General features: G+C 48.6%; 10 protein-coding genes across 12 annotated transcripts; 4 read left to right on the top strand and 6 right to left on the bottom strand.

Annotated features, from left to right (window-relative positions):
• Positions 1-479: 479 nt before the first annotated feature.
• SPPG_05562 (uncharacterized protein) lies at positions 480-1,734 on the bottom strand. Its single transcript, XM_016753769.1, has 6 exons — positions 1,485-1,734; positions 1,333-1,433; positions 1,120-1,279; positions 829-1,043; positions 687-776; positions 480-632 (listed from the first exon to the last, which is right to left on the bottom strand). Exons 1-6 carry the CDS (start codon positions 1,714-1,716, stop codon positions 573-575), a joined length of 858 nt encoding a protein of 285 aa, XP_016607352.1. The 5' UTR covers positions 1,717-1,734; the 3' UTR covers positions 480-572.
• A 202-nt stretch (positions 1,735-1,936) lies between these two features.
• Positions 1,937-4,012, bottom strand: SPPG_05561 (uncharacterized protein). Its single transcript, XM_016753768.1, has 3 exons — positions 3,038-4,012; positions 2,824-2,982; positions 1,937-2,762 (listed from the first exon to the last, which is right to left on the bottom strand). Exons 1-3 carry the CDS (start codon positions 3,860-3,862, stop codon positions 2,118-2,120), a joined length of 1,629 nt encoding a protein of 542 aa, XP_016607351.1. The 5' UTR covers positions 3,863-4,012; the 3' UTR covers positions 1,937-2,117.
• A 637-nt stretch (positions 4,013-4,649) lies between these two features.
• On the bottom strand, positions 4,650-6,314 carry SPPG_05560 (uncharacterized protein). The gene is made up of 5 exons (XM_016753767.1): positions 5,603-6,314; positions 5,463-5,535; positions 5,271-5,385; positions 4,958-5,208; positions 4,650-4,894 (listed from the first exon to the last, which is right to left on the bottom strand). Exons 1-5 carry the CDS (start codon positions 6,193-6,195, stop codon positions 4,814-4,816), a joined length of 1,113 nt encoding a protein of 370 aa, XP_016607350.1. The 5' UTR covers positions 6,196-6,314; the 3' UTR covers positions 4,650-4,813.
• Positions 6,315-6,386: 72 nt separating this feature from the next.
• Positions 6,387-9,071, bottom strand: SPPG_05559. 2 transcript variants are annotated; one of them, XM_016753765.1, is made up of 12 exons: positions 8,848-9,071; positions 8,690-8,782; positions 8,500-8,618; positions 8,329-8,441; positions 8,188-8,270; positions 7,870-8,116; positions 7,650-7,808; positions 7,391-7,597; positions 7,178-7,331; positions 7,002-7,108; positions 6,724-6,939; positions 6,387-6,668 (listed from the first exon to the last, which is right to left on the bottom strand). In XM_016753765.1, exons 3-12 carry the CDS (start codon positions 8,600-8,602, stop codon positions 6,639-6,641), a joined length of 1,419 nt encoding a protein of 472 aa, XP_016607348.1. In that variant the 5' UTR covers positions 8,603-8,618; positions 8,690-8,782; positions 8,848-9,071; the 3' UTR covers positions 6,387-6,638. The 2 variants fall into 2 exon arrangements, with proteins under 2 accessions (XP_016607348.1, XP_016607349.1); XM_016753766.1 differs by having other exon boundaries at positions 8,500-8,614.
• Positions 9,072-9,426: 355 nt separating this feature from the next.
• Positions 9,427-11,247, top strand: SPPG_05558 (uncharacterized protein). Its single transcript, XM_016753764.1, has 2 exons — positions 9,427-9,606; positions 9,665-11,247. The coding sequence occupies exons 1-2, from the start codon at positions 9,466-9,468 to the stop codon at positions 11,120-11,122; spliced, it is 1,599 nt and encodes a 532-aa protein (XP_016607347.1). The 5' UTR covers positions 9,427-9,465; the 3' UTR covers positions 11,123-11,247.
• SPPG_05557 (uncharacterized protein) lies at positions 11,141-12,232 on the bottom strand. Its single transcript, XM_016753763.1, has 5 exons — positions 11,958-12,232; positions 11,774-11,898; positions 11,622-11,703; positions 11,438-11,563; positions 11,141-11,366 (listed from the first exon to the last, which is right to left on the bottom strand). Exons 1-5 carry the CDS (start codon positions 12,144-12,146, stop codon positions 11,241-11,243), a joined length of 648 nt encoding a protein of 215 aa, XP_016607346.1. The 5' UTR covers positions 12,147-12,232; the 3' UTR covers positions 11,141-11,240.
• A 1,484-nt stretch (positions 12,233-13,716) lies between these two features.
• SPPG_09288 lies at positions 13,717-15,972 on the top strand. 2 transcript variants are annotated; one of them, XM_016757447.1, is made up of 3 exons: positions 13,717-14,113; positions 14,192-14,272; positions 14,371-15,972. In XM_016757447.1, exon 3 carries the CDS (start codon positions 15,438-15,440, stop codon positions 15,771-15,773), a length of 336 nt encoding a protein of 111 aa, XP_016607344.1. In that variant the 5' UTR covers positions 13,717-14,113; positions 14,192-14,272; positions 14,371-15,437; the 3' UTR covers positions 15,774-15,972. The 2 variants fall into 2 exon arrangements, with proteins under 2 accessions (XP_016607344.1, XP_016607345.1); XM_016757446.1 differs by having other exon boundaries at positions 14,184-14,272.
• A 49-nt stretch (positions 15,973-16,021) lies between these two features.
• SPPG_05556 (60S ribosomal protein L32) lies at positions 16,022-17,409 on the bottom strand. The gene is made up of 4 exons (XM_016753762.1): positions 17,341-17,409; positions 16,802-16,900; positions 16,431-16,730; positions 16,022-16,343 (listed from the first exon to the last, which is right to left on the bottom strand). The coding sequence occupies exons 2-4, from the start codon at positions 16,889-16,891 to the stop codon at positions 16,332-16,334; spliced, it is 402 nt and encodes a 133-aa protein (XP_016607343.1). The 5' UTR covers positions 16,892-16,900; positions 17,341-17,409; the 3' UTR covers positions 16,022-16,331.
• Positions 17,410-17,504: 95 nt separating this feature from the next.
• SPPG_05555 (uncharacterized protein) lies at positions 17,505-19,862 on the top strand. The gene is made up of 4 exons (XM_016753761.1): positions 17,505-17,805; positions 18,110-18,301; positions 18,362-19,341; positions 19,420-19,862. The coding sequence occupies exons 1-4, from the start codon at positions 17,649-17,651 to the stop codon at positions 19,519-19,521; spliced, it is 1,431 nt and encodes a 476-aa protein (XP_016607342.1). The 5' UTR covers positions 17,505-17,648; the 3' UTR covers positions 19,522-19,862.
• A 325-nt stretch (positions 19,863-20,187) lies between these two features.
• On the top strand, positions 20,188-21,095 carry SPPG_09287 (uncharacterized protein). Its single transcript, XM_016757445.1, has 2 exons — positions 20,188-20,567; positions 20,629-21,095. The coding sequence occupies exons 1-2, from the start codon at positions 20,256-20,258 to the stop codon at positions 20,941-20,943; spliced, it is 627 nt and encodes a 208-aa protein (XP_016607341.1). The 5' UTR covers positions 20,188-20,255; the 3' UTR covers positions 20,944-21,095.
• Positions 21,096-21,112: the final 17 nt, after the last annotated feature.

The following is a 21,112-nucleotide window of genomic DNA, read 5'->3' as shown; positions in this document are numbered from 1 at the left end:
TGTCCCGTAATGGAAGTACACCGTGCGCAAGTATTGGAGCGCACCTTTTCACTTGGGCACTCCAAGGATGTATAGCGCGTCGACTAAAACGAACAGGAAGCGTGGATACGCGTTTTGGTGGATCCCGTTAACGAGGGCGTGGATGTGGACGATGTATGCTACGAATTCGGGATGCCTGTGCTTTTGTTGAAAAGTTTGTTATGGAGGGCAGTGTGCGGGCATCGTAGGACGGTAGGGGAAACTTTAAGAAGTAAAATGTGTGAGATGGCAAAAGCGGACAGGGTTGCTGATGCAGGGAGGAAACAACGTGTTGAAATGCCTTGTACGGAATGGACACCATCCGGAATCGGGACACCGGAGAAATGATTACGATGCATGCCCTGATGCGCCCTCTGCGGTTGAGAGGGCAGTTGAACAAGTCGTCTGCAGATGTGACAAGCTTGATATCTGTCGCGCACAAGCAGGGTATCAATCGGCAATAGCGGTTTTGATGCGCCTCCAAACCATTATTAGGCGTATAATATATTCACAACGTTCCTCTTCCAAAATGCTTTCCCTACATGTGGATAACGTCAATTCGCAACCTTCACCGTCACAAGGTCTTCCAACCCTTGCGAAATACTCTGTCGCAACTATACCGAAACATGAGCTCACCCAGTGGTAAACGGAACATCCACTACACATACCTTTGGTGAAATTGCCTTCTTTTCTCTCAAATATCCCTCCATAAACATTTGGGCGATCCATGGGGAGGGAATCAAAACCAATTCCGTTCCCTACACAACAGTGAGTCGTATACACAATTATAAACCATTTCCCGTAACGTACCTCAAAGAAAACACGTAGCCCTTCTTTTGTCTTGACGAAAATAAATTCCTCGCCTTTGCGTATGCGTCCGCTAGGAAATGCGGCGCGGAAATTGTCCATGTGGGCTAGGATTTCTTGTTTTTGGCGTTCGTTGAGTGAGGAGGTCGTGAGACGGGATGTGAGCATGCGCATGAGGCCATTTCGAAGATGTGGGCCGTCCGTGTCTCGAACAGGTTCTGCAAGATAGGTAAATTTCGATTTCCGTATTCTGCGAGTAGCTCCTTTGCTGGGCCTATTCAAAAAGCAACTCACCAATCCTCACAGCCACATCCCCCTCAACAAGTTTCTCAACAAATCCCTCAAGTGCCTTCCCTTCAAATCCTTTCCAAACCTCACCCATCCGAACCCGGTCCAGCGCTTCCCGGCCCACGTAAAAACCGATCGTATATACATTGATGTTTAAAAAAGTCACCTATTCCGCCCTATTAGCTATGTATGCGCAGTGTAAAATGTACGGTTACGAACCTGTCGGATGCCGAGCCCGAGGAGATGGAGTGTGTGGGGTTTCGGGGGTGTGGCATACGTTAGGACAAGGGTTTTTGGCACATGCTTCTTGGATGCGGGCTCTGTACTCTTTTGCGTCAGGGCTGGAATTTAAATATGAACATTGTACATACCCAGCACCACGTTATCGTCAAGCTCAAGTTTCTCTGCAAGCACTACACCCGGCCACCCCAGCAGGCACATTCCAACACCCACGCCAGCACCAACACCCATTGCCATCCATGACGGCGAGACTCGACGCACGCGGTATGGGATACTAGTAGAATGGGGCCGTGCTCGGAGAACAAAGAGCCCCGTTGGGCGGACGGGACGGAACGAGGTTACGGGGATACGTGGTGATCGCATGTGTTTCTGGTTGTTGCTGATACGGCCACAGTATTGTGCTTGGCGGTGGAATGGGCGAGTTAGAATGCCATGGTAACAGCCCGCATAAATGCCGCTTCGCTGACATAAGCGGCTCCGATCGACGAGGTTGGAAACAATACAAGAGTAAGCAGAACGACAGCACATTGTGCATCACCATTTCATCCGGAAGTAGCTGAGGCAAGCATGCAGCCAAAATAAACGTGGTAAACGTATAGGACTCTATATTACAATAGTTTTTGCGGAATATTAAGAGGTGGAACCAAAAAAAGAAAAAACGAAAACGCAACGATCTACATCTCCGTGAAAAGAACTAAAATCGTCCAAAACATTCAAGCTTTACAGGAAACCAACTAGAAGAGATTAAACGGTATAAATCCGTCTCATTGAGCGGGATGCAGCCACACCGGCGCGGACGTCGAAGCCGCCGGCTCCTCTACGCTCCCCTGCACCTGCTGCCCAAACATTTGAGCCTGTCCCGGCGGTGCCGAATTCGATCTTTGCTCGTTCCCAAACGACAAATCCTGTGTCGAATGCAATGAGGTCTGGGAAGGGTATTCGTAGATGGGTGGCGTTAGGTGTGGGTTCTCGGGGGCTTGCCAGGGGACGTAGGTATGTTGGGGGATATCGGGTTGCGAGGGGGAGGGGCCCATGTGGAAGATTGGTATAGGTGTCCATTTGGGGTGAGACGGGTTGTGCGCGACCCATGTTTTTGGGTGCCGTACTGTATTGGATTCCTCGTCGCGGCTCAACATTGGAGAAGCAGGTGTAGAACTATCGACCAAACTCCCCGTACTCCCTTGAGTGGTACTAAAACTTCCAGAGGGTTCATCCATACCTTCCGAAAAACTTCGCTTCTTGTTGGTGGTTGTCTCGACTTTTCGCGTTTTTGAGGGTTTGCGTGGGGCGTATTTGTAGTCAGGGAAGGTAATGTTGTGTAGGCGTTTGGCATCTTCGGCTTTGCGTTTGTAGATTTCTTTGACTTCGGCCGGTTCGTTGGCCCACATTTGGCCAATGAGGCGGGAAGCCTGTTTGACAAGGGTTTAATAATGCTGGAAGCGTGGATATCAAAGAGGCACAGTACTCTACCTCGTTGTTGGTGATTCCTTCGTTGGCCCGCATTACTTCGTCTTGCTTTTCCCTTCGGTATATTATGAACGAATTGGCGGGTCGCGGGGCTTTCTTTGGTTTTTGAAGGTTGTAGCTTTTCACATTGGACATCTCAGGTTGGGTTGAGGAAGCAGGGGTCTATACAATCATTAGTGAGTCAAGCCCACTGAGCAGGGACAATTATGTACTCTACCTGAAAGCTGGTATCATAAGGTCGGGACGACAGTCTCGGTAAGATGCCTCCCATTTGTTGCAAACCAGTCAACACCTCTGCGTTCGCCGGTACATGCGCAGGGACTAGTACTGGATAATAGCCCTGCGGAACATAACACCACCCCGCATCTCCAGACTCATCCACATGTTCTTGAGGTGAGAAATTGGGCTGTTTAGGGGTGTAATACGACAACCTTCCCGGCACGTGTACCGGATGCCCTGCGGAGTGTCCAAACGAACCACGCCGAGAAGGTCGTCCTAAAGTGGCATGTGACGCCGGACGGTCCTTGATGTCCACGGCCAGCGAGGAAAACATATCAGTGGTAATGGCTAGCGATCCTTTGCGAGAGCCGTCCGAAACGCTCGGATCGCTCGCGGATCGGGATATCGGACTCGTGAGGGAGACCTGGATGGTAGGTGGGAGGTGATCTTGACCGTATGCTGCTCCTGGTCCAATAACAGGCACACCTGGCTCCCAGTAGCTCGTATAAGGCATTGCCGGCGGAGTAGGCCCGTGAAAGTAAAACGGTCCTCCGTACGGAGGTAGGGGATATGTCGATGACGACGCAAACTGTCTATGCATGAACCCAGAATCCGCTCCATGTCCAAATTGGCCGTGCCCATGTTCAAAAGCCCGCTCCTCCTCTGTAGGGTATTCGGTTTCCACAATCGTTGCATCCAGCGGTGAATCAATACTACGAGCTGGATCATCATCCACGCTCCCGCCTTGCCCGTGCATTGATGGAGCTTGCAAGAACAGGTGGGCAGGATTAGCCTTTAGCTTTTTGGTCTTTCTGTAGCCCATGTTTTCGTGTGTTTCCCTTCGAAGATTTGCAAGCAGCGTGCCGACCAACCAGAATATAAATGGGGAATAATGCGGGGAATAATGCGGGGGTATGTCGCTTGTTTTTGTTCAACTTGGAACTTATTTGGGAGCTCTCGTCAACACACGAGGAGATATGACCCAGGCTCCCTCAAGAACTGCAATATTGCCGATATCTAACCATATGCCGAAATTACCAAAAATTGGCCAAGTTGGAAGTTGTTTGGATTCTAAAAATAAGTATTGGTCCTCGGCCGTATCCAGGTTCCAACTTTTAACACCAGATCCGCCTTTCCTTGGATTGTTTCTTCCTCCGAATAACGCATTATTTGCTTGGTAAACATCCATGACCTGCGTACAACACATATCCGGAAGTTACTATTTTGAGCGCCAGTTTAGATAGAAGGATACGAACGAGGGTGCAAGTGAAAATAGTAACCGGAGCTACATGACATCGCATGACATGGCTCGCCGATTCGGAGGATTTTTCAGCCACATAAACTTCGGGAGACTATGGGGATACTGTGGGGTTTGATCGTACCAAGTCGATTGTACGGCAACGGCTTACCGCCAAGAGCAACAGGACTGTGGAACTTGCAAAATAAGGTCCAGATCTTCTTGATTGCGGAGAAATATCCTTGAAGTGATCTGAACCCACTTGCCGCACTGCAAAAGATTCGCAGAAGTAATCAAGATACGTTTGAAAATACTACACAACCTGTCACAGGTCCCATGGGGTTCCTAGACGGTGTGCATTCCAAACTCCGACGATTACTTCATGTTCACGTGACAGCACTCTAGAAGATTGCACACCCACGTTTTTTAATTAAATAGGGAAACAACGCAAGGTAGTTATCAAGCTTCTACTCGTAACCCCCAAACGCACAAAGGTGCAAAGACGCCACAACGATGGACAAAGTTTATCAAATAGTATCATCGCCCTTTGACTTTTCCCGCACTCTTCATCAATTTCATTCGCTGTTGCATACGCCTATATTTGTCGTTTTGCAACATCTGCAAACCACGTGAGTATCTGAACGGATACTATTGTGTCTAAATTGCATTAAGGCTACCCACCTGTTTATTTCTGCTTTCTGAGGATAACCCTGACACAACAACATTCGACGCTGGCATGACAGTAAAGGCGGGTGCGACCCGTTGTGGGATCCGGGCGCGCATTGAGCTATCCTCATCCTTGCCGCCTGGCTTGGCAATAGAGGGTCGCGCCGATCTCTTAATGGGTCGCTCGGTAGGGTCGACTGATGCTACCACAATTTTGTGGTCACGGTAGCTGGCGCTGCGGTGCAGGATGGGGCGCATCCATTTGTCTATTAAGGACGATTGAGTTGAGCAAGGGGCACATGCCATCGTAACTATACATTCCACCTACCAACTAGCTGTGCGGCAGTCTTCTTTATTTCTGGCGGAACCCGTTCGCATTTTGAATAGAAATTTACAATGCGACCGATCAGGCTGTCACGGAGATGCGATGTTCTAATTGGCATCTATCAATGACCAGCATCATGGAAATTGTTTAGGCCATAGATCCCAAGTCGGCGCGATGACTACATATTCGACATACTCTGGTCAAAGTTTCGAAAATGTTTCTTTGAATGTCAAGACTCGGTAGTGAGGCGTCGGGTAATGGTTCCAGCCTGCGAACCAGTGGTTGAGCATGACTCGTTTCTCAGATAACGACCAGTAGCCTCCAATCCCACGTACCAGAGTTTCATGCCCTCCAAAACGTTGTTCTCCAAAAATTGCTCATACAACTGCTCCCTTTGCAGCAGGTTCATGACTCTTGGCAGCATTTTCAGCTTTTCGATAGCAGGGTGATTACTTTTATTCAACTCTCCGTCCTGTTGTGCCGCTCTCTTCATGTCTGTGAGCAATTTGACCATCCGCTCATCCATTTCCGCCTCATCAGGTAAATCTTGCTTTGGTCGTTTGGTCCTCGTCTTCTTCAATGCTTCCTCAACATCCATTGACGCTTCTAATCGCTTCAAAGCATCCGGACTCAGCGAACGCTCTCGCGGTGCCTCTTCTTCCGAATCATGTGGCTGTCTTTCCACAGTTCCACGGCCCCGTTTGGATGGTGTTTTCCGTTTTTTGGGTGCTCGTCGTTTCAACTCTTCGGGAAGTTCAACTTGTGCACTGTCTTTCTTTTTAAAGGATGGGAGTTTTACAGGGGATTCGTATTCATCGGCACTTTCGTTCGCCGACGCTTGTCGCTCCTCGTCATCGGATAGAACGTCCTCCAGCTCATCGAGCTCACTCTCAGACCCTCCGAAAATGTCTTCATAGGTGGACGTCATTTTGAAATGGATTCCCGTTCACTGGTTGCTCAATCTTGATATTAGGCTTTGTTGGTACGGTCAAAGGGGTTTTGTTAGAAGGAGAATGCAATCGCTGCCTGATCTCCAATAGTCGAGCTGGTTTGTGGAGAGTCCCATTCATGCTGGCCAAAGCCACAAGTGCCAAGCCACAGACGTGTCTGGTAGTGCATTTGAAGAGTGTGATTTCTTCCTGTCCACCTTCCATCATTCCATCTATTCGCTGTTGCATGATTTCGATGATACAATACACTAGCAGTCCAAACTCTGTGTAAGGAGGATGTGTAAGAAGGACGCTAACTGCTAGAGAAGTTATAGCTTGATGTCTGCGTTTTTACAATGCCACGACACTGAACAGTTACACCCAAATTGTGTATACAAAGAACGGACATGCAACTTTCCACTATTGTACTAACTTGCACAGCTCACAATGGTATCCGATTATCTTTTGCATACTACGGCGACGTGTCAGCAAACAAAATCATCGACAAGGACAATCGGAAAGCGTACCTTCTTGACAATCCTAATGATATATTCCACCTGCGGATTGGCCGTATTTCTCAACATTGTAACTACATCCCGTAGCAACTCTTTTGGTTCTTCCCCTTGCACTACTTGCTTGAATACGCCTATGCAAGCGCCTCGTTTTCCATCCCAATATTCCGGGTTGGGGTCGAGGCGTTCTAATACGTCGAATGCTTTCGCTGAGTAGTAATATTGGGTCATCTTTGGTGCAATCGGGTAAGGAGATGAAAGAGGTTGAAAGTAGGCAATGTAAAGACTATTACCTTGTAGCAATCGTTGGCTATGAGTTGAAGTAGACTGAAGGATTCACTTGAAGTCTCCATTTTGAGGTATAGTTCCCAGGCAAGTCGAGGTTTCTTGTTCATGACATCTGTATGGTAAGAACAACGTTAGATACATTATCTATACCCTGTTGCGTCCAATCGAACTGTCCACTCACAGCATCGCGCTAAATGGCTCAAATATGCATAGTCATTTTTGCACTTCTCATTTTGTATTGTCAACAGTATCTCTTCAGCTTCCTCGTACGCTCCAGTTGCCACTTTGGCTTGTGCATAGTTGTAATTAAAGGTATCGTCATTGTAAAAGTATCCCTATCCTTTCAGTGTTACTACAGAATGCAGTTACAATGAAAACTACCGTGAACAAATACCTTGATGGAATTCAAATATATCAAAACATCCTCAAACTGCTTCAGCAAAAAGAAGCAAGAAGCCATGCACTGCCTCCCGGGTATTGTGTCACACTCGCTCGCCGATCCTCCCACCAGTTGAAAGTATTGCTGTGCAATTTTGAGATGCTCTCGAGATTCTTGTTCTTGGCCGAGTGCCGCATTGACGATCCCTTTCAGGATGTATTCCTATCCTGGTGGATAAGCAACGTTACAATATTCCGATCTAGACGACAGGTACCTGGGGTGTGGATGGCTCGACATCCTTCATTAGATTGAAAGCGGCGATGATGTCGTTATTTCGCAAGTGGTATATTACGAGATTCAATCTAGCTTCGGGAATAACGTCCAGAAGAGGTGGAAAAACCTGCAGGGCACCTTCACCATTTCGAAAGACAACCTATCATGACTCTAGTCAGATGTTGCCTATCATTCAAATCACCAGCGCATTCCCTTAGTACCAAATTATGCTTTATCAGATCCTCTGCAAAGTGGAAATGGGGTGACATTTTCTCGGTCATTGCTTTGAATTCTTGTTCTGCGGCCTTTCCATTGTACAGTCGGAAATGATTGCACGCTTTGAGGTTGATGGCAACCACGCTGTCCGGATACTGTTGCAGGTAGACAGATAGGACTTCCTGCGAGACGTCGTAGTAGTCAAGCTTGTAGTAGCACATGGCAATGTAGACGTTTATGGCCAGATATTCTCTGAAATTATGAGATGGCGGTTAAGTTTGACCACTGCACTGGATCGGCCGAAGAGAAACATCAACCGTTACCGATGCTCAACCAGTATCCGCTTGTAAATATCTATCGCTTCTTGGTAGTGGCTTCGAAGGTAATGGATAGACGCCAAGCTCAGCTGTCGGGAGTTGAGGTTCATCAAGTGCGCGTTCGAGTTCCAGGTAGATTGCATTTACCTGATCCTCAATCACATCCTGAAGATTCTGATGGTACCCCATCAAGCGTTTCTCGTCATTAAATTTGTGGGATAGGTGAAAAAGAAGTCTGTTCTGTAATTTGCAGGTAGGTCCTGCAGCATCCTCCAGTTAGCACACCGTCATGGTCATTGACCTTTTCATTCACCTCACCTTTCTGAGCCTCCTCGTCTGCCTCCCTATACATTCCCAAGAAGAAATAGCAACATCCGAGATAAAGATGCACCAAAGGATCACATTTCGGGTCTTGCAACATTGCTTGGTACGTCTTCCTTCCAAGGCGTTGATCCATGTCAGAGACGGCCGCACTGATCGATACAGTTTAAAGATCGAGAGAACCCACCTCCATGGCCTTTTTATAATCACTCAAATGAAACGCGGCATATCCAAGCCATGCCAACGTATCTTGATCTTGTTTTCCAGCCGCTGCGTTGAACTGTTCCGCAGAAGATGGTTTGGCTCCACATTCGCTGCAATTAACCACGATAGTTGCAATCCTACCTCCAAAAGGGTAATCGCTCCTGTGAAGTCTCTACTCTCAACAAAATCTTCCAGTTTTGGCGCTTTCTTTTTCTTGTCAATGTTTACGATGCCGCCTGCTGTCCCCCCCGGTCCCGTACTGACGGCGGGTTTAACTCGTGATAACATCTACCCCGCCAATTGGTTATCTTGTAGATAGGCAAAACATAACGTGTGGATGCTTGTGAATTACCATCTTGAAACGAGATATCTACTGGAGAAGGTGGGCGACTAATGGCTACTAGTTGAGATCAGTTATTTCCAGTGGCCGCGTCAAGCTTACATAATCTGCGACCACGAACTTCAAACCGCAGCCAGGAAGGCATAGGCTTTAACTTTCCGGCTGCTTCTGCCATCTCAATCAATGTGTGTTTTATAAATATTTTGAGGTCGCTCACACATTGCTGTTTTGAGCCGGTAGCTTGACGGAAGGGCAATCAAAGTCCATTACAGGAAGTTGCAAAGTATCAGGTCCGTAAAACTGCAAGTTTATGACTGTGCCACCAAAACATGGCGGAAATATCGAGGTCACCACTGCCCACCAACTATTACAAACTCTCCAAAACTTATCAACATTAGCGGCAGCAGATTTCCTCAACGATGGAAGTGAATTTCAACGTCAGGTCTTCGTCATCCACCCGCCCACAAGGTCTTCGGCGCAAGGACATGCGCAAGGAAGCGTGGGATAAACGGTATGAAGACTCCAGAAAAGGAACAAGACATAGTCTCAAATTGCCAACAGTAAGCGTAACAACTTCGCACCTGCCGCACAGCTGCATGTTGACGTTTTTTTTTCTAGGAACACCGTGCTCGCTTTCAAGAGCCGTACGACTCTTACCTTTCCCACCTTCTTGACCTCCTCCCATCTCCAGCGCATGGTTGCTCTATTCCACCGTCATTTGTTGACCAAGCTCGACGGTTAGCACCGCGTGGCTCTGGCTGGACCGTGTGGCTCTCAACTGAACTGAGACAAAAGTTCAGGGATAAAAAAAGCCAGCTAGTATGTGATGGCAATGTTACTCACGGGGAATTTGTCGAATTGCTGTTGAGGATTGATGAAGGGCAGCCCGGTGACGCCTTCAAGGTCGAGACTGACGTCGCCAATTCCTCATCAAATACGTGTGATTCTCATTCCGAAGCGTCCGGTGCCGACGATTCCTGTGACTTTACTGATGCAGACGTTGACCCTCCTTTGACGTCGGTGGACGAGAAGGACGAATTGTTTATGAAGGACTACCTTTCAGGACTAGCAGCGATGCCAGAGGAAGCGGAGCCGCTGCCACCGTACCGTGACCAAAAATCTTCAAACCTTCCCTCACGTCTGTCAGATACCCCTCATAGCATCCTCGGATACGCCCTTAACTGTCGCCCATCAGCCGCAGGATCGTCAACTATCGCCCTTGCTGCGCTCCCTATTCCCCCCTCAAACACCGATACCCATGCTCCTCCATACAGACCCATGCTGGGACCTGGCGAGACCAACGAACCCCTTCCACCCTACTTGGACGTGAACACGAAGGAGTCTGTCGCTGCCACACAGTGGGAGCTGGAAAATTCAGATTCAAATCCTGACACTTTATTGTCATACGCAGATTCCGAGGCTGTACGGTATGATGACTCTGCACCGCCGTCTCCTCTATTGAGCTGGAGCGTGTGTAGTGCTGGACAAACTGAAGATAGACCGCTGACGGAGGACTACAAGGAGATATTCGGTTCTCATGGCCCCATTGACGAGCCGTTGCCGTCGTACGAGTGCTCCGTTGCGGATGCGGACGGGAATGCCAGTAAGAAGCAAAAAGAAGTAATGGGCATGGACATCACGTCATTTTCACTGGCGTCGGGCAAAGTCAGCGGACAGGACAAGGGCATCCAGACTGCAGATTTGAGCACTCTTTCTTGGTGGTCTGACAATATGGTGGATATAAGTGATCTCGATGTGTTGGATCCCGCGCTTGAGATGGACCTGGATTTTGATTGTGCAGGCGTGAGCGATTCTTCGGATTCGTCAACGCAAATGGACCTCGACGCCGATTCGCGTTATCTTCTTTCGCGATTCACCCTACTTGATGAATTGAGTACCTCATTTGACGGGAACATGTCTTCGTCAACAACACCGACACGACAATGGCACAAGGAGAATGGTCTAAATAACCGAGTTCCTCCATGGAGTGACCGCAACATGATTCGGGACGTCGGCGGGTTTGGGGCGGATACCTCGTCGCTACGGTCATGGTCGCAGCGCGAAGAAAGAAATTAGGTCTTTGACTGGAAGGGCTGGTGGTGATACCTCTTCATATATGAGTTTATTGTGTATTCTTTTACAGTAGGACAGGCAGGATTGCCAAACTTTATGTACAAATCTGATATTTGATTTTTCAAGCATTCGTTTCAATTGTGTTTGAAGTGGGAGAGGAGATCAACGCTTGCGCAAGTATTGGTGAGCGGGATATTGGCGTCTGCCTCCCGGCTTTCTTCCTCTCGAATTCTTCTTCTTCCTCCTGCTGTATACAGAGCACGGGCGCATTTAGTTGATCATTTCGAGATAAATCACCTGTGTTCATCATTGACATACCAGTAACTTTTGTTGATAGAGAAACCAAGACGGTAGATCTCTTGGCAGAGTCACCAAATCCATATCAAACAATTCAATGAATTGTTCGTTTACGTATCGAGCTTTACTCCCAGCATAGCTGCGATACTGCAAGCCCTGATATATTACGTCTCTGAATTGGTGTATGACATTGCGCGTGACTAACCTCAACGATGATCGAGTTGAAGTTCCATCCTTGCAATTTGCGCAAGCAACCTATGAAGGTTCCTGTATCATGTATGCCCGATCTATAACAAATCATTTATTAGCACTCCAGCAAGGAGTTTCATTGATGGACTCAACAGAGGACTTACATACGTGCACATAACCATGACGGGATGATTGTTTACATTAAGCACGAGTTCGAGTCCTTCCTTGATCAGTTCCTCGCTAACAGGTCTCCAACCTAGGTTTGGGCGCCAAGTTTGCAGACCGAGGTGGATCTATGCATGCACCGCGTAAGACTCGTTATCAAGTCAAGGACTTTTATCTGGCGCCTCACCAGCCGCGTCCCACAGTCCTCATAAAAAGCCTGTACGCCCTTTGAAGGCACATCGGGCGTCAAAACCACCACACTTCGAAGACCCAGCGTCCGAATATATGAAAAGTTTGTGGGGTGAAGCGTACTTGAGCGGTATACCCCTCGTTCCACGATGCCAAAAGCGTCTGGTGGTGTAAGTATGGTGGCCATGTGTGTTTGCCAGGCTGTTTTGAAAGCAGTTTAAAGACTGGCAACTTGCCACATGCTTTTGAAGTTGTGCTATGCGGGAACCCCCCCCCCCCCCCCCCCACACTTCACATAAACCAAGAGACCCTGTGAATGCACGTGATGTGCTGTCTCGCCATGGAGGTGGATTTCCGATACGCTTGAGACTTGCTAAAGACCTGCCTAGAAACCGGTCTTAAAGCCGTTACATTCAAAGTGTATGCCGCATGTAAACCATCCACTGGGCAAGAGCTGAAGTGCTGCAGTGGGAGGTAACTCTATCTAGTGACTTGGGTGATACGGCAGTACCTATGACCTAGTCCCTCAGTAAGGCGGACGCAAGTAGGACGAAGCCTGTATGGGAATTACTATATGTCTTAAGAACTGATGACAATCAGTGACCGCTGATCCAATTCTGATATGAGCACAGTATTCTTGACGCTCTTGGTGCAAAGATCAGGCTCAAGGATGTGCTATTGTCCAAAACGGAAGAAAACACACGAAGATGCCCAGACTTTCGACGGGCAGTTGCCCTGCATTGCTTGAAAAGTTCTGGTCCTCCGTTCAACTCCTAACGATACTTTCCTTCATCACTCGCGACATTCTCTTCCAATACGTAAATATGGCAATTTTATTAGGTACAGACTACTATGCTACTGTTAAATTTCGTTACAACCTATTTTTGTGAGTTTATAAAACACCTTCAGTGGATGGGCTATCGCCATTGCCCGGCCGTACTGAAATGCTCATCCAAAAAGGCTGTAACCGCCGCACTGATCGTCTTGATGGCAAACGTCAAAGCCTTCCAACAGGGCAACGCAAAAAGAAGATCCACAGAGCGGGGTGTATCCCGTGAAGCAGGCATTCCCAATAGGTTCCCCCGGAATGTCCATATAGCCATTCAACACCCATGATGGCAAATCCAACATCATGCCCATCATCCCACGACGACCACGGTGGTTTGGTAGATCAAGGGTTCGGTTGTCTGCGGGCCAATTATTGTGCTCGTCTGATCGTCGATTACAGGAGACCCCACATCCACATTGACACCAGCACGTGAAGCGACAACATGACCAGCAGAATCAAGAAAAAAGAGAGATATGATATGTCTCGGGACCATACTTGACCGGTTCGATAATTGACGTACTCGTACAGTCTGGGCATCAAGTGAGAACCGTTGTTGGTCGTTATTGGTTTGGGAAGGGAGGGTGCTGCTTTTTGTAGCCTCGGGCAAGTGATGGCAATGGGGTAAGCCGTGATTTTTTTGAACCACAAGAGCCGCGGCTAAAAGCCGGAGTCTGTTGGGTCGTGTGCTTTATACCATAATAGATTACTGCCATAGAACACTTGAACGGAACATTCCGCTTTCGAATATCGAATCCTTCCGCCATGGCGACGCATAATTGTACCTATCATGCTATATGTTCCTTTAAGTATAGTGATCTATATTGGGGAAAATGGGCGGATGGAGTCGGACAACCAGCCGGCCGAAGCGGTCATGTGGGGCTAAAGTTCGCGAAATGATTCCAATCATTTGGCCCAAAAGCCGAGCAAACCTGGCTGTTGGTGATTTGCATTGTCCTGCTTTGCTTGTTATTGGTGGGTTGGATACGAGTGTGACTAAAAGGACTGCTGAATTGGTTGGTTGTTAGGCGTGGCAAGTGGTGCTCTTTGAGCAATGTGCGTATGTCGGACGCATGGAAGAGCCGGATGAAATCTCGAGGGATCGATAAGGGATGAGCTTGCTGCGTGAACCTTTGTGCTTGCAATTTTGGTCGTTCGAGGTGGCGCTGGTTTTCAGTGTACTTTCCAGATCGCCTTCATCATAATGCGTTTCTCAACGGTGGAGCTGAGAATTGAGCTATCTCCAAGTTCATTTTGTGCTTGTGAACTATTTGAAAACATGTCCCGTAATCTTCTATACATACGAAAATTTCATGCGTGCAGATCAGGTACACATTGTCCATTGCGATATGAATCAACCCATTTGTGGTGGCTGCTGTAGTGAAGCTAAGAATGAAGATGCACAGGAAAGCAGCAAACGGTTTGAACGAGGTCGCTCGTTGCGCTCGCACACCATGCTCCGTGGGACATTTGCCCAGCCGCACTACGTACGTTTCGATACAAACTCTATTGCCTGTTTCGTGCAGGAAGAAAGATATCTTCCTGCGCCTTTTTGACGTCTTACCCACTCTGCCGCGTGGCATAGGCAACTTACTCCTTCGCTCTGAACAAATTCACGTCCTCTTCGGATTCTGAAGAAGATTATCTCCGATTGTGAGTGGAAATGGGCTTTCCACTCCCAGGAGGTCACAATGCATGAAAGCTGTTTTGGAAAACTGGCCAGCAGGAAATTGTGTCGACAGACGCCTGCTGGTGTCCGTCCCAACAAATTGGTCTGAAAAAAGCATGCGAAGACAAAAGTTATGAAAAAGTTCTGTCAGGCAAACCAACAGTGGGAGTCTGCAGCCAAGACGGCTTTGATTCAAATCTTCCTTAGGACATCCATTGTTTATATCGACAGGCAAGGTTGCAATTAGACCAAGGACCTGAAGAGTTTGCTACCAACAAACTACAACGAGGTTGGCCATGTGAGCGTGCAGTGCAAACAGGGTATGTTGGAGGTGAAGCTAAGGACAATCGATGTCTACGGGATATTCAGCCCACTGGCAACACCTTGGCTTCCCGGCAGCAGAACGTTAGTCTGCATTACCTAACGGCTGGCGGATACGTTTTCGGCTTCTGCCTATACCTATGCTGGCGGACATTGATACACGCCAAGCTATCCCTGGCTGCGTCTTCCCCGCTGATAAAACAGCTATTTTCCTGATCTTTCACGCACGTTAATTATGTGAAGCGCAAGTCAAAAGCACACACCGAGCAGGAACAAGCTTCTTGCCTAGTAGATGTCCACAGCTCTCGAATGCTCGTATAGATTCGAGATAACTTGCGCAACGATCTCACGACAAAGTTGATCAACCTGATCGAGTCAAATGTGATTATGTAACTACATTCCGACAGATTAACCAAAATGAAAGAAAACTCAACCATTACAAAAATGCCATTATGCCTTTGACGACTGATTCTTCTCATAGAACGATGGTAGCACATCCATTGTCACTGCCAAGCCTTTGGTATCTATTTGTAAGATGAGTAGATGTTATGCCTCGACAGATATTGCTGCACTCCAGGCGGGCCCATCAACTTTTGCAACAACCATTAGTGATTGATCAGAAACATCTTCATTTGGGCTTTCTTTGTTGAGATCTATAACACATGAGACTTCCCCGTCCCATCCTACGTCTCTTCCAACCCCGTCACACTACCATCTCAACCAATACTGAGCCAGACCCGCAATACTCCGCACCAAGCAGCACAAAAGGGAAAGGAAAGGCCCCAGATAATGCACCCGCTTCCATCCCGCCACCACCCTCTCGCGCTCCACCTCCCCCTCCACCCACTTCAATCCATGTAACCGATTATCAGCTTGAACAAGCACGCCAGAGATACAGGCGTTGGAGGCTGTGGTCGGCGGTTGTTATGATTGTGTGTGCTGTTGATGTGATAGTTTTGGACGTGCTTTGGGCAAAGCTTCGGGCAGCTGAACAGTAGTATAGTCCATTGTATCCGCAGCAGAGACATCTCAGGAACATCTTTATGGGCAGGGAGTTATTTTTTGGGTGTTTAACTTGAATAATTAGTAGTGGGAGCGGCTTTACAGAAGTAGATTTGACAGCATCATGGCCCTAAGACATTGGGTTTGAATATAAACTCGAATCCACTGCGTTATGCGCCAAAGTGCGCTATCCTCTAGCACACTGTGTACCAATAATGTAGTTGGATACCCTTGTCATCTACTCTCCAAGCCATGAGTTGGATCGTCCACAGAGAGACTGATATTCACAGTCGGCCAAGTATCAGATGTGCGCGCACTAACACAGACGATAATCACCGATGAAAGCAATGCAAACGTAAATCTCTTTGTGCGCCCGATGCATAAGTTGGTGTCCATTTGAACTCTTAAGAATGGAACGTAATAGCACCAATTGAAAACCCATACACCGTTTTGCCCGCCATAGAGGACACGGGAAAACCCCCACTCAGCACAAAAATCATCAGACCGCAAATAAGTAGTAAAAAGAAAAGCATATATTACACATTGCGAGACATTTATTCGTTCTCCTATTTATGACAAGAAAGGAATCGCAAACAGAACATCCATCAGAAATCTAACGCATTGCCGCCAAGTGAAAGGTTTATGGTACTTACAGCAGTGCGCAGACGACCAGCGGCGTTGGTGACCTTTACGTTCAACTGAGCGGCGCGCTCGACGATAGCAACCCGCTTCTTTGCAGAGACGTTGTGGGCAATCTCAGCTGCGTAGACACGGTTGTGCATGAGGAGGAGCTCAAGGTCGTTCACGTTGTTGACAAGGAACTTCTTGAAGCCGTTGGGGAGGAGATGGCGGGTCTTGGAGTTGGAACCATATCCAATCTTGGGCATGGGAATCTGGCCCTTGAACCTCCTACGCACACGGTTATCAATACCCTTGGGCTTCCTCCATGATTCCTATCATATGCATCCAAATCGCTGGTTAGATTCCAATCACATTGAAGTGGTTGGCTTCGACAAGAACGTACGTCAATCTTCTTGTAACGGTCAGATTGATGGCGCTTGAACTTCTTTGTGCGCTTCTTGATGATGGGGCGCTTGACCAAAGGGGCAACCATTTTGACCTACTGAAAATGCGGAAGAATCCAATCAGTGATTGTTCCGCACCGTTATGCTAGTCCATCAGCAGTAGCCTCTGTCCCATTGTCCCTCTGTCCATCAATTCAGTGTAGTCTCCTCGCAATGGCCACTCTAGACACCACCAAATCTTTGCCGCCCCGCCAAATTGCATTCTGCAGATCGACTGACGCCATGTCCTCAGCCAGTTTATCAGTAGGCCTGTCACACGTCTTCCCGGCATGTCTCTTGTCTGTACACATCGGGCAGTACAACCAGTCGAGCATGGGTTCTCCATTTCCAAATGTGCCATTCCACTTCCTCTACCCATGTCTCTCGTCTCCTGTCACCAGGATCAATCCATGCGCTTCCCCTTCCCGTCGACACTGCCAAACACCCCAAACCGCAACAATGCATGATGGATGGATGGATGGATGAAAGAGATGCTCACCTATTCGACCTCCCTTCGAAAAAATGAACGAGAACCTGGCCGATGTCGTGAGTAGCGGACCGATTTCTCAAACTCGCAAAGGAAGGGAAAGCAACTGAAGATGCTAAGCATTCACGTGACATGCATTGAATATTCACAACAAGGCTGACGTTTGGGTTCGCCAAGCTTGCCCCAATCTTTTCACGCCATTCTCATCGCACTCTCCTCCTGAAGCGCTCATTCAAGAAACGTCCGTGCAGTGGATACGCTATCGTCAGCAATAATATTGTGCACATTCCCAGACAGATATCCTTAGTACTTGCCACACTATGCCAGCCCCTCCTCCACCTCCTCCGCCAGGTCCACCTCCCCCACCCGTTGCGACTTCAGCTCCGCCAGCAAACACTGCACTCTTAAAGTCTATCCAGAAAGGAGCCAAACTGAAAAAAGTGCAAACCAATGACCGCAGTGGTCCTCTTTTGGATGGTATGTATGTGAACCTCGCAAGTTATGGAAAACCACTGTTGAGCACGGTGGGAAACAGGACGGCTGGGAGAATCTCTAGGGATTATCAGGCGTCGTTCAGCTTTAGGAAGGGGGGAATAATTACAAATGCCAGCCCTTGGTCACCGACGTACAGCTCACTCGCTGTCAATTATTGCGTACTATCACGTACTGGCAATTCGAAGATACGCTTGCCCATCTTTGCGTATACATACTCCTTGAGACTTTAGTTCTTTCAAAGTCGTTTCCTGAAAGCCACAACGCTAATAATTTGGTCTCATTCTAGCTCCGAAACCAGGTCCGGGAGCAGGAGGAGGCAGATCTCCGCCAATGCCCCGACCACCAGGCGCTGGTGCAGGATCTGGCAGTGGTGGCGGTGGTGGTGGAGCTCCTATGGGAGGTCCAGCAGGACTTGGTGGTTTATTTGCAGGAGGAATGCCAAAGCTGAGATCAACCGGATTGAAACCTGGAAGCGCAGGTATATTGAGGAAGACTGTTATGTTGGTTATCGACGTCATCTGATGATGTTTCCCGGTAGATTCCGCTCCCGAACCTAGACCAATACCACCCAAGCCAAAATCTGGACCTTCTTCCCCTACACTACCTGGAGCATTCGGCAGACCTCCAGCTCCTGCGGCGCGCGGCACACCGCCGCCTGCACCGGCAAGAGCAACTCCTCCGCCAGCCCCTGCCCGATCAGCCGCCCCACCTCCAGCACCTCCGCGATCGTCTGAACCAACTTCGCCACCTATGCCGCGGGCTGTTCCACCTCCGGTGCCAGGACGAACCCCTCCACCTCCGGTGCCGAATCGCAGTGCCGCTACGCCAACGCCTCAACCACTTGCACCTGCGTCTAGGGTCAGTACATTTCCCAAAACCAATGCGGCCCCCGGGAGACCTGCTCCTCCACCTCCCCCTGGCGGGGGATCGACGAGGGCCCCGCCTCCACCGCCGCCGTCTCGTACCAATGTGAAGGACATGTTTGAAAGACCGCCTGCTCCACCAGCACCTGGAAATCGCCCAATACCGCCACCTCCGTCAGGTGGCCTTCGGTCGTCAAATACCTTAGGAGCTTCGGGCTTTGCCGCAGCACGTAATGGTCCCATAAAGCCCTCATTTTCAGCTAGTAGTATCTCAAGCTTGGACCGTAGGGCCAGTACGACAAGTTCAGGTCCACAGTATGAGACCGATGGGCGTTGGACCTTCCGTACAGATTTGCCGCCACCTCGGCACTTTCCCTCTGGTGCTTCCCAAGATTCTACTTCCAATGGGTTCGGGGGAAGCGTCGGTGTGTCGAGCCCGGGTCTTGGTAAGCGTCCGCCTCCACCTCCCCCAGCTAGGAGGTTCAGTGCTGCCCCGCCGCCTCCACCCTCAAGGAGCCGTGAAGGCTCTGTTGGGCAGACTGCGGATGTAACACGCTATGTTGATGACATGGTGCCGAGACTCGAACAAGAGCTGGCACGCTCCATCGCCAACGCCGATTTCATGAAATGTCAAAAGTTAAAAGACGCCACGGATGTAAGTGTCCCTAATATCTACTGGCCTGCTTTTGGCGTGCTTTTGTGAATCGATATTTATTAGCACTTCTGCCAATAGCAATTAAATAGTCTGAGGACAAAAGCGCAAGGTGGAACCGCCCCGGTTCTTATTATGGACGAGTTCCGCCGAGTGAAAAGTGTTGCGGAAGCGTTGGTGTGATCGAATCTCGATGATTTTGGCTTGGGATGGGTAATGATTGTTATCTGCGTGGAATAATATATCTATCGAAGGTTGTATGATCGTATGATACGGCGTTACCAAATTGCATGATTGAACAACTGCCATCATAAAAAGAAGCCCATTGTACATATACGACCAGCAATTCATTGTCGCATTGATCACGGGTTCGTTAGGGTTAGGCTAGGATGGCGGTCGGGGTTGTGATCGGGGTTGGAATTTAGAGTTAACCATAACATTCTTGTACAACTTAGGAAGGTATTTTACATTTTTGCCTTCATAACTATTTGGATGGCTTTCGGTCCCAATGCTGTCCTCTTTCCAACTCTTGCTTGGTGTTTGCCTCTGCCAAACTCCCCGGCACAAGTGAGCACTGGTACTTTGCATGTAGAGCCAGCATCTGCATCAACCAGGTGTGGTAATACAGTCGGCAGGAAACGGCTTATTATGCTAACCTAAGCTACACGCAGATTTCAGGGATGATGATGCATTCCACCGTGTTTGTTGGAAATTCGTTGTGCTTTCATCAGCGCTTAACGCGCGATTTACGCAAACAAGCCTTTACATCAGCAACAGTTTTACGCGCGTAGGCGCCAAGCCTAGGTGCATAAAAAGGGAAGATAGGATGCCCCCCCTCTGTCTTCCCGCGCAATAGTATTTGTCGGAACTACCAGGACCTCCTACTCTAACCGTTTGCAAGCATCTGAAATCTCAACATGCGGTTCATTATTGCTCTCCTCCTTCTCGTTATCCCGTGCATGGCCCAACTCGAAAGTCCTTCAGGGCAACACACATCTCATCATTTGACCCATCATCTGTCGACAACTGTTAGCCCTACCCCAGCCCCAGGACGAGAACCTCGCATCCAACACCCTCCTTTCGAGGACGACCTTAATGCTCTCAAGGCAGCGTGGAACTCGTCCCGCTTTGCCGGGAAGAGAAAGGCACATGGCCCCTATACCACCTTGGTTGGATTGCTCGAAGGCCAATTGTACATCAATCCTCTCAAATTAGACGAAGCTATTCACGTAAGTACCCCCACACGCCCTTGGGTTTGCCAGATTTGTTTCCTAATGAAATGAATATCAGAATTTGGTCAACGTGCTGCCTGTAAGCAGCTCCAATGTCACCGCTATATTGAATGCTGTAGAAATGCTTCGCCAAGACTTTGCTGTGTCTCTCAGCACACAGTCTCTCCCGTACAAGCCAATTCCTTTGACGGTGCTTCCGACAGCAGTTCTTGAGCCGTCAGCCACGGTTACCGAACAGCCAACTCTCACTCCTGAACCTACCAGCAATGTAGCTGGTGCAAACTCCAATGATGCTGGCTCCAAGGCTCCTCCGCACCTTGAGGTGACCCTTGTGCTTGTTTTGCTTACTGTAATTTTCGTTGCCGGATGGTGATTTTCTCTTAGAGGGATTTGTACTTTGGTATGAAACTAGCGTGGGGTGAAACTAGTGAAGTAATTGGATGCTATGTAAATGGCAATGTATTGTAACCTACGATGTTGTACGTAAAGTGCGTGAAATACTCAATAAAAAAGTTTGGTTTCCAGTAACCAGCCTTGCGCGA

The sequence above is a fragment of the Spizellomyces punctatus genome (genome assembly GCF_000182565.1).
Source record: "Spizellomyces punctatus DAOM BR117 chromosome Unknown supercont1.9, whole genome shotgun sequence".
Classification (NCBI taxonomy): domain Eukaryota; kingdom Fungi; phylum Chytridiomycota; class Chytridiomycetes; order Spizellomycetales; family Spizellomycetaceae; genus Spizellomyces; species Spizellomyces punctatus.
Note: the sequence above shows the minus strand (reverse complement) of the source record. Positions and strands in the feature narration are given on the sequence as shown.

Coding starts and splice junctions, on each gene's coding strand:
- SPPG_05562 (XM_016753769.1), bottom strand. CDS start 1,716: ATGCGATCACCACGTATCCCCGTAACCTCGTTCCGTCCCGTCCGCCCA. Junction 1,280..1,332: donor TCGGGCTCGGCATCCGACAG/GTTCGTAACCGT, acceptor AGGGCGGAATAG/GTGACTTTTTTAAACATCAA. Junction 633..686: donor AGAAGGCAATTTCACCAAAG/GTATGTGTAGTG, acceptor GTTTCGGTATAG/TTGCGACAGAGTATTTCGCA.
- SPPG_05561 (XM_016753768.1), bottom strand. CDS start 3,862: ATGGGCTACAGAAAGACCAAAAAGCTAAAGGCTAATCCTGCCCACCTG. Junction 2,983..3,037: donor CTTATGATACCAGCTTTCAG/GTAGAGTACATA, acceptor ATGATTGTATAG/ACCCCTGCTTCCTCAACCCA. Junction 2,763..2,823: donor AAGGAATCACCAACAACGAG/GTAGAGTACTGT, acceptor CTTGTCAAACAG/GCTTCCCGCCTCATTGGCCA.
- SPPG_05560 (XM_016753767.1), bottom strand. CDS start 6,195: ATGACGTCCACCTATGAAGACATTTTCGGAGGGTCTGAGAGTGAGCTC. Junction 5,386..5,462: donor TTTTCGAAACTTTGACCAGA/GTATGTCGAATA, acceptor GGTCATTGATAG/ATGCCAATTAGAACATCGCA. Junction 4,895..4,957: donor CAGAAAGCAGAAATAAACAG/GTGGGTAGCCTT, acceptor CGTGGTTTGCAG/ATGTTGCAAAACGACAAATA.
- SPPG_05559 (XM_016753766.1), bottom strand. CDS start 8,994: ATGTTATCACGAGTTAAACCCGCCGTCAGTACGGGACCGGGGGGGACA. Junction 8,615..8,689: donor ATTATAAAAAGGCCATGGAG/GTGGGTTCTCTC, acceptor CTTGGAAGGAAG/ACGTACCAAGCAATGTTGCA. Junction 7,109..7,177: donor GAGCCATTTAGCGCGATGCT/GTGAGTGGACAG, acceptor CTTACCATACAG/ATGTCATGAACAAGAAACCT.
- SPPG_05558 (XM_016753764.1), top strand. CDS start 9,466: ATGGAAGTGAATTTCAACGTCAGGTCTTCGTCATCCACCCGCCCACAA. Junction 9,607..9,664: donor ATAGTCTCAAATTGCCAACA/GTAAGCGTAACA, acceptor TTTTTTTTCTAG/GAACACCGTGCTCGCTTTCA.
- SPPG_05557 (XM_016753763.1), bottom strand. CDS start 12,146: ATGGCCACCATACTTACACCACCAGACGCTTTTGGCATCGTGGAACGA. Junction 11,899..11,957: donor AGGACTGTGGGACGCGGCTG/GTGAGGCGCCAG, acceptor GTGCATGCATAG/ATCCACCTCGGTCTGCAAAC. Junction 11,564..11,621: donor TCAACTCGATCATCGTTGAG/GTTAGTCACGCG, acceptor CAGGGCTTGCAG/TATCGCAGCTATGCTGGGAG.
- SPPG_09288 (XM_016757447.1), top strand. CDS start 15,438: ATGAGACTTCCCCGTCCCATCCTACGTCTCTTCCAACCCCGTCACACT.
- SPPG_05556 (XM_016753762.1), bottom strand. CDS start 16,891: ATGGTTGCCCCTTTGGTCAAGCGCCCCATCATCAAGAAGCGCACAAAG. Junction 16,731..16,801: donor ACCGTTACAAGAAGATTGAC/GTACGTTCTTGT, acceptor TGCATATGATAG/GAATCATGGAGGAAGCCCAA.
- SPPG_05555 (XM_016753761.1), top strand. CDS start 17,649: ATGCCAGCCCCTCCTCCACCTCCTCCGCCAGGTCCACCTCCCCCACCC. Junction 18,302..18,361: donor ATTGAAACCTGGAAGCGCAG/GTATATTGAGGA, acceptor GTTTCCCGGTAG/ATTCCGCTCCCGAACCTAGA. Junction 19,342..19,419: donor AGTTAAAAGACGCCACGGAT/GTAAGTGTCCCT, acceptor TTCTGCCAATAG/CAATTAAATAGTCTGAGGAC.
- SPPG_09287 (XM_016757445.1), top strand. CDS start 20,256: ATGCGGTTCATTATTGCTCTCCTCCTTCTCGTTATCCCGTGCATGGCC. Junction 20,568..20,628: donor AATTAGACGAAGCTATTCAC/GTAAGTACCCCC, acceptor AATGAATATCAG/AATTTGGTCAACGTGCTGCC.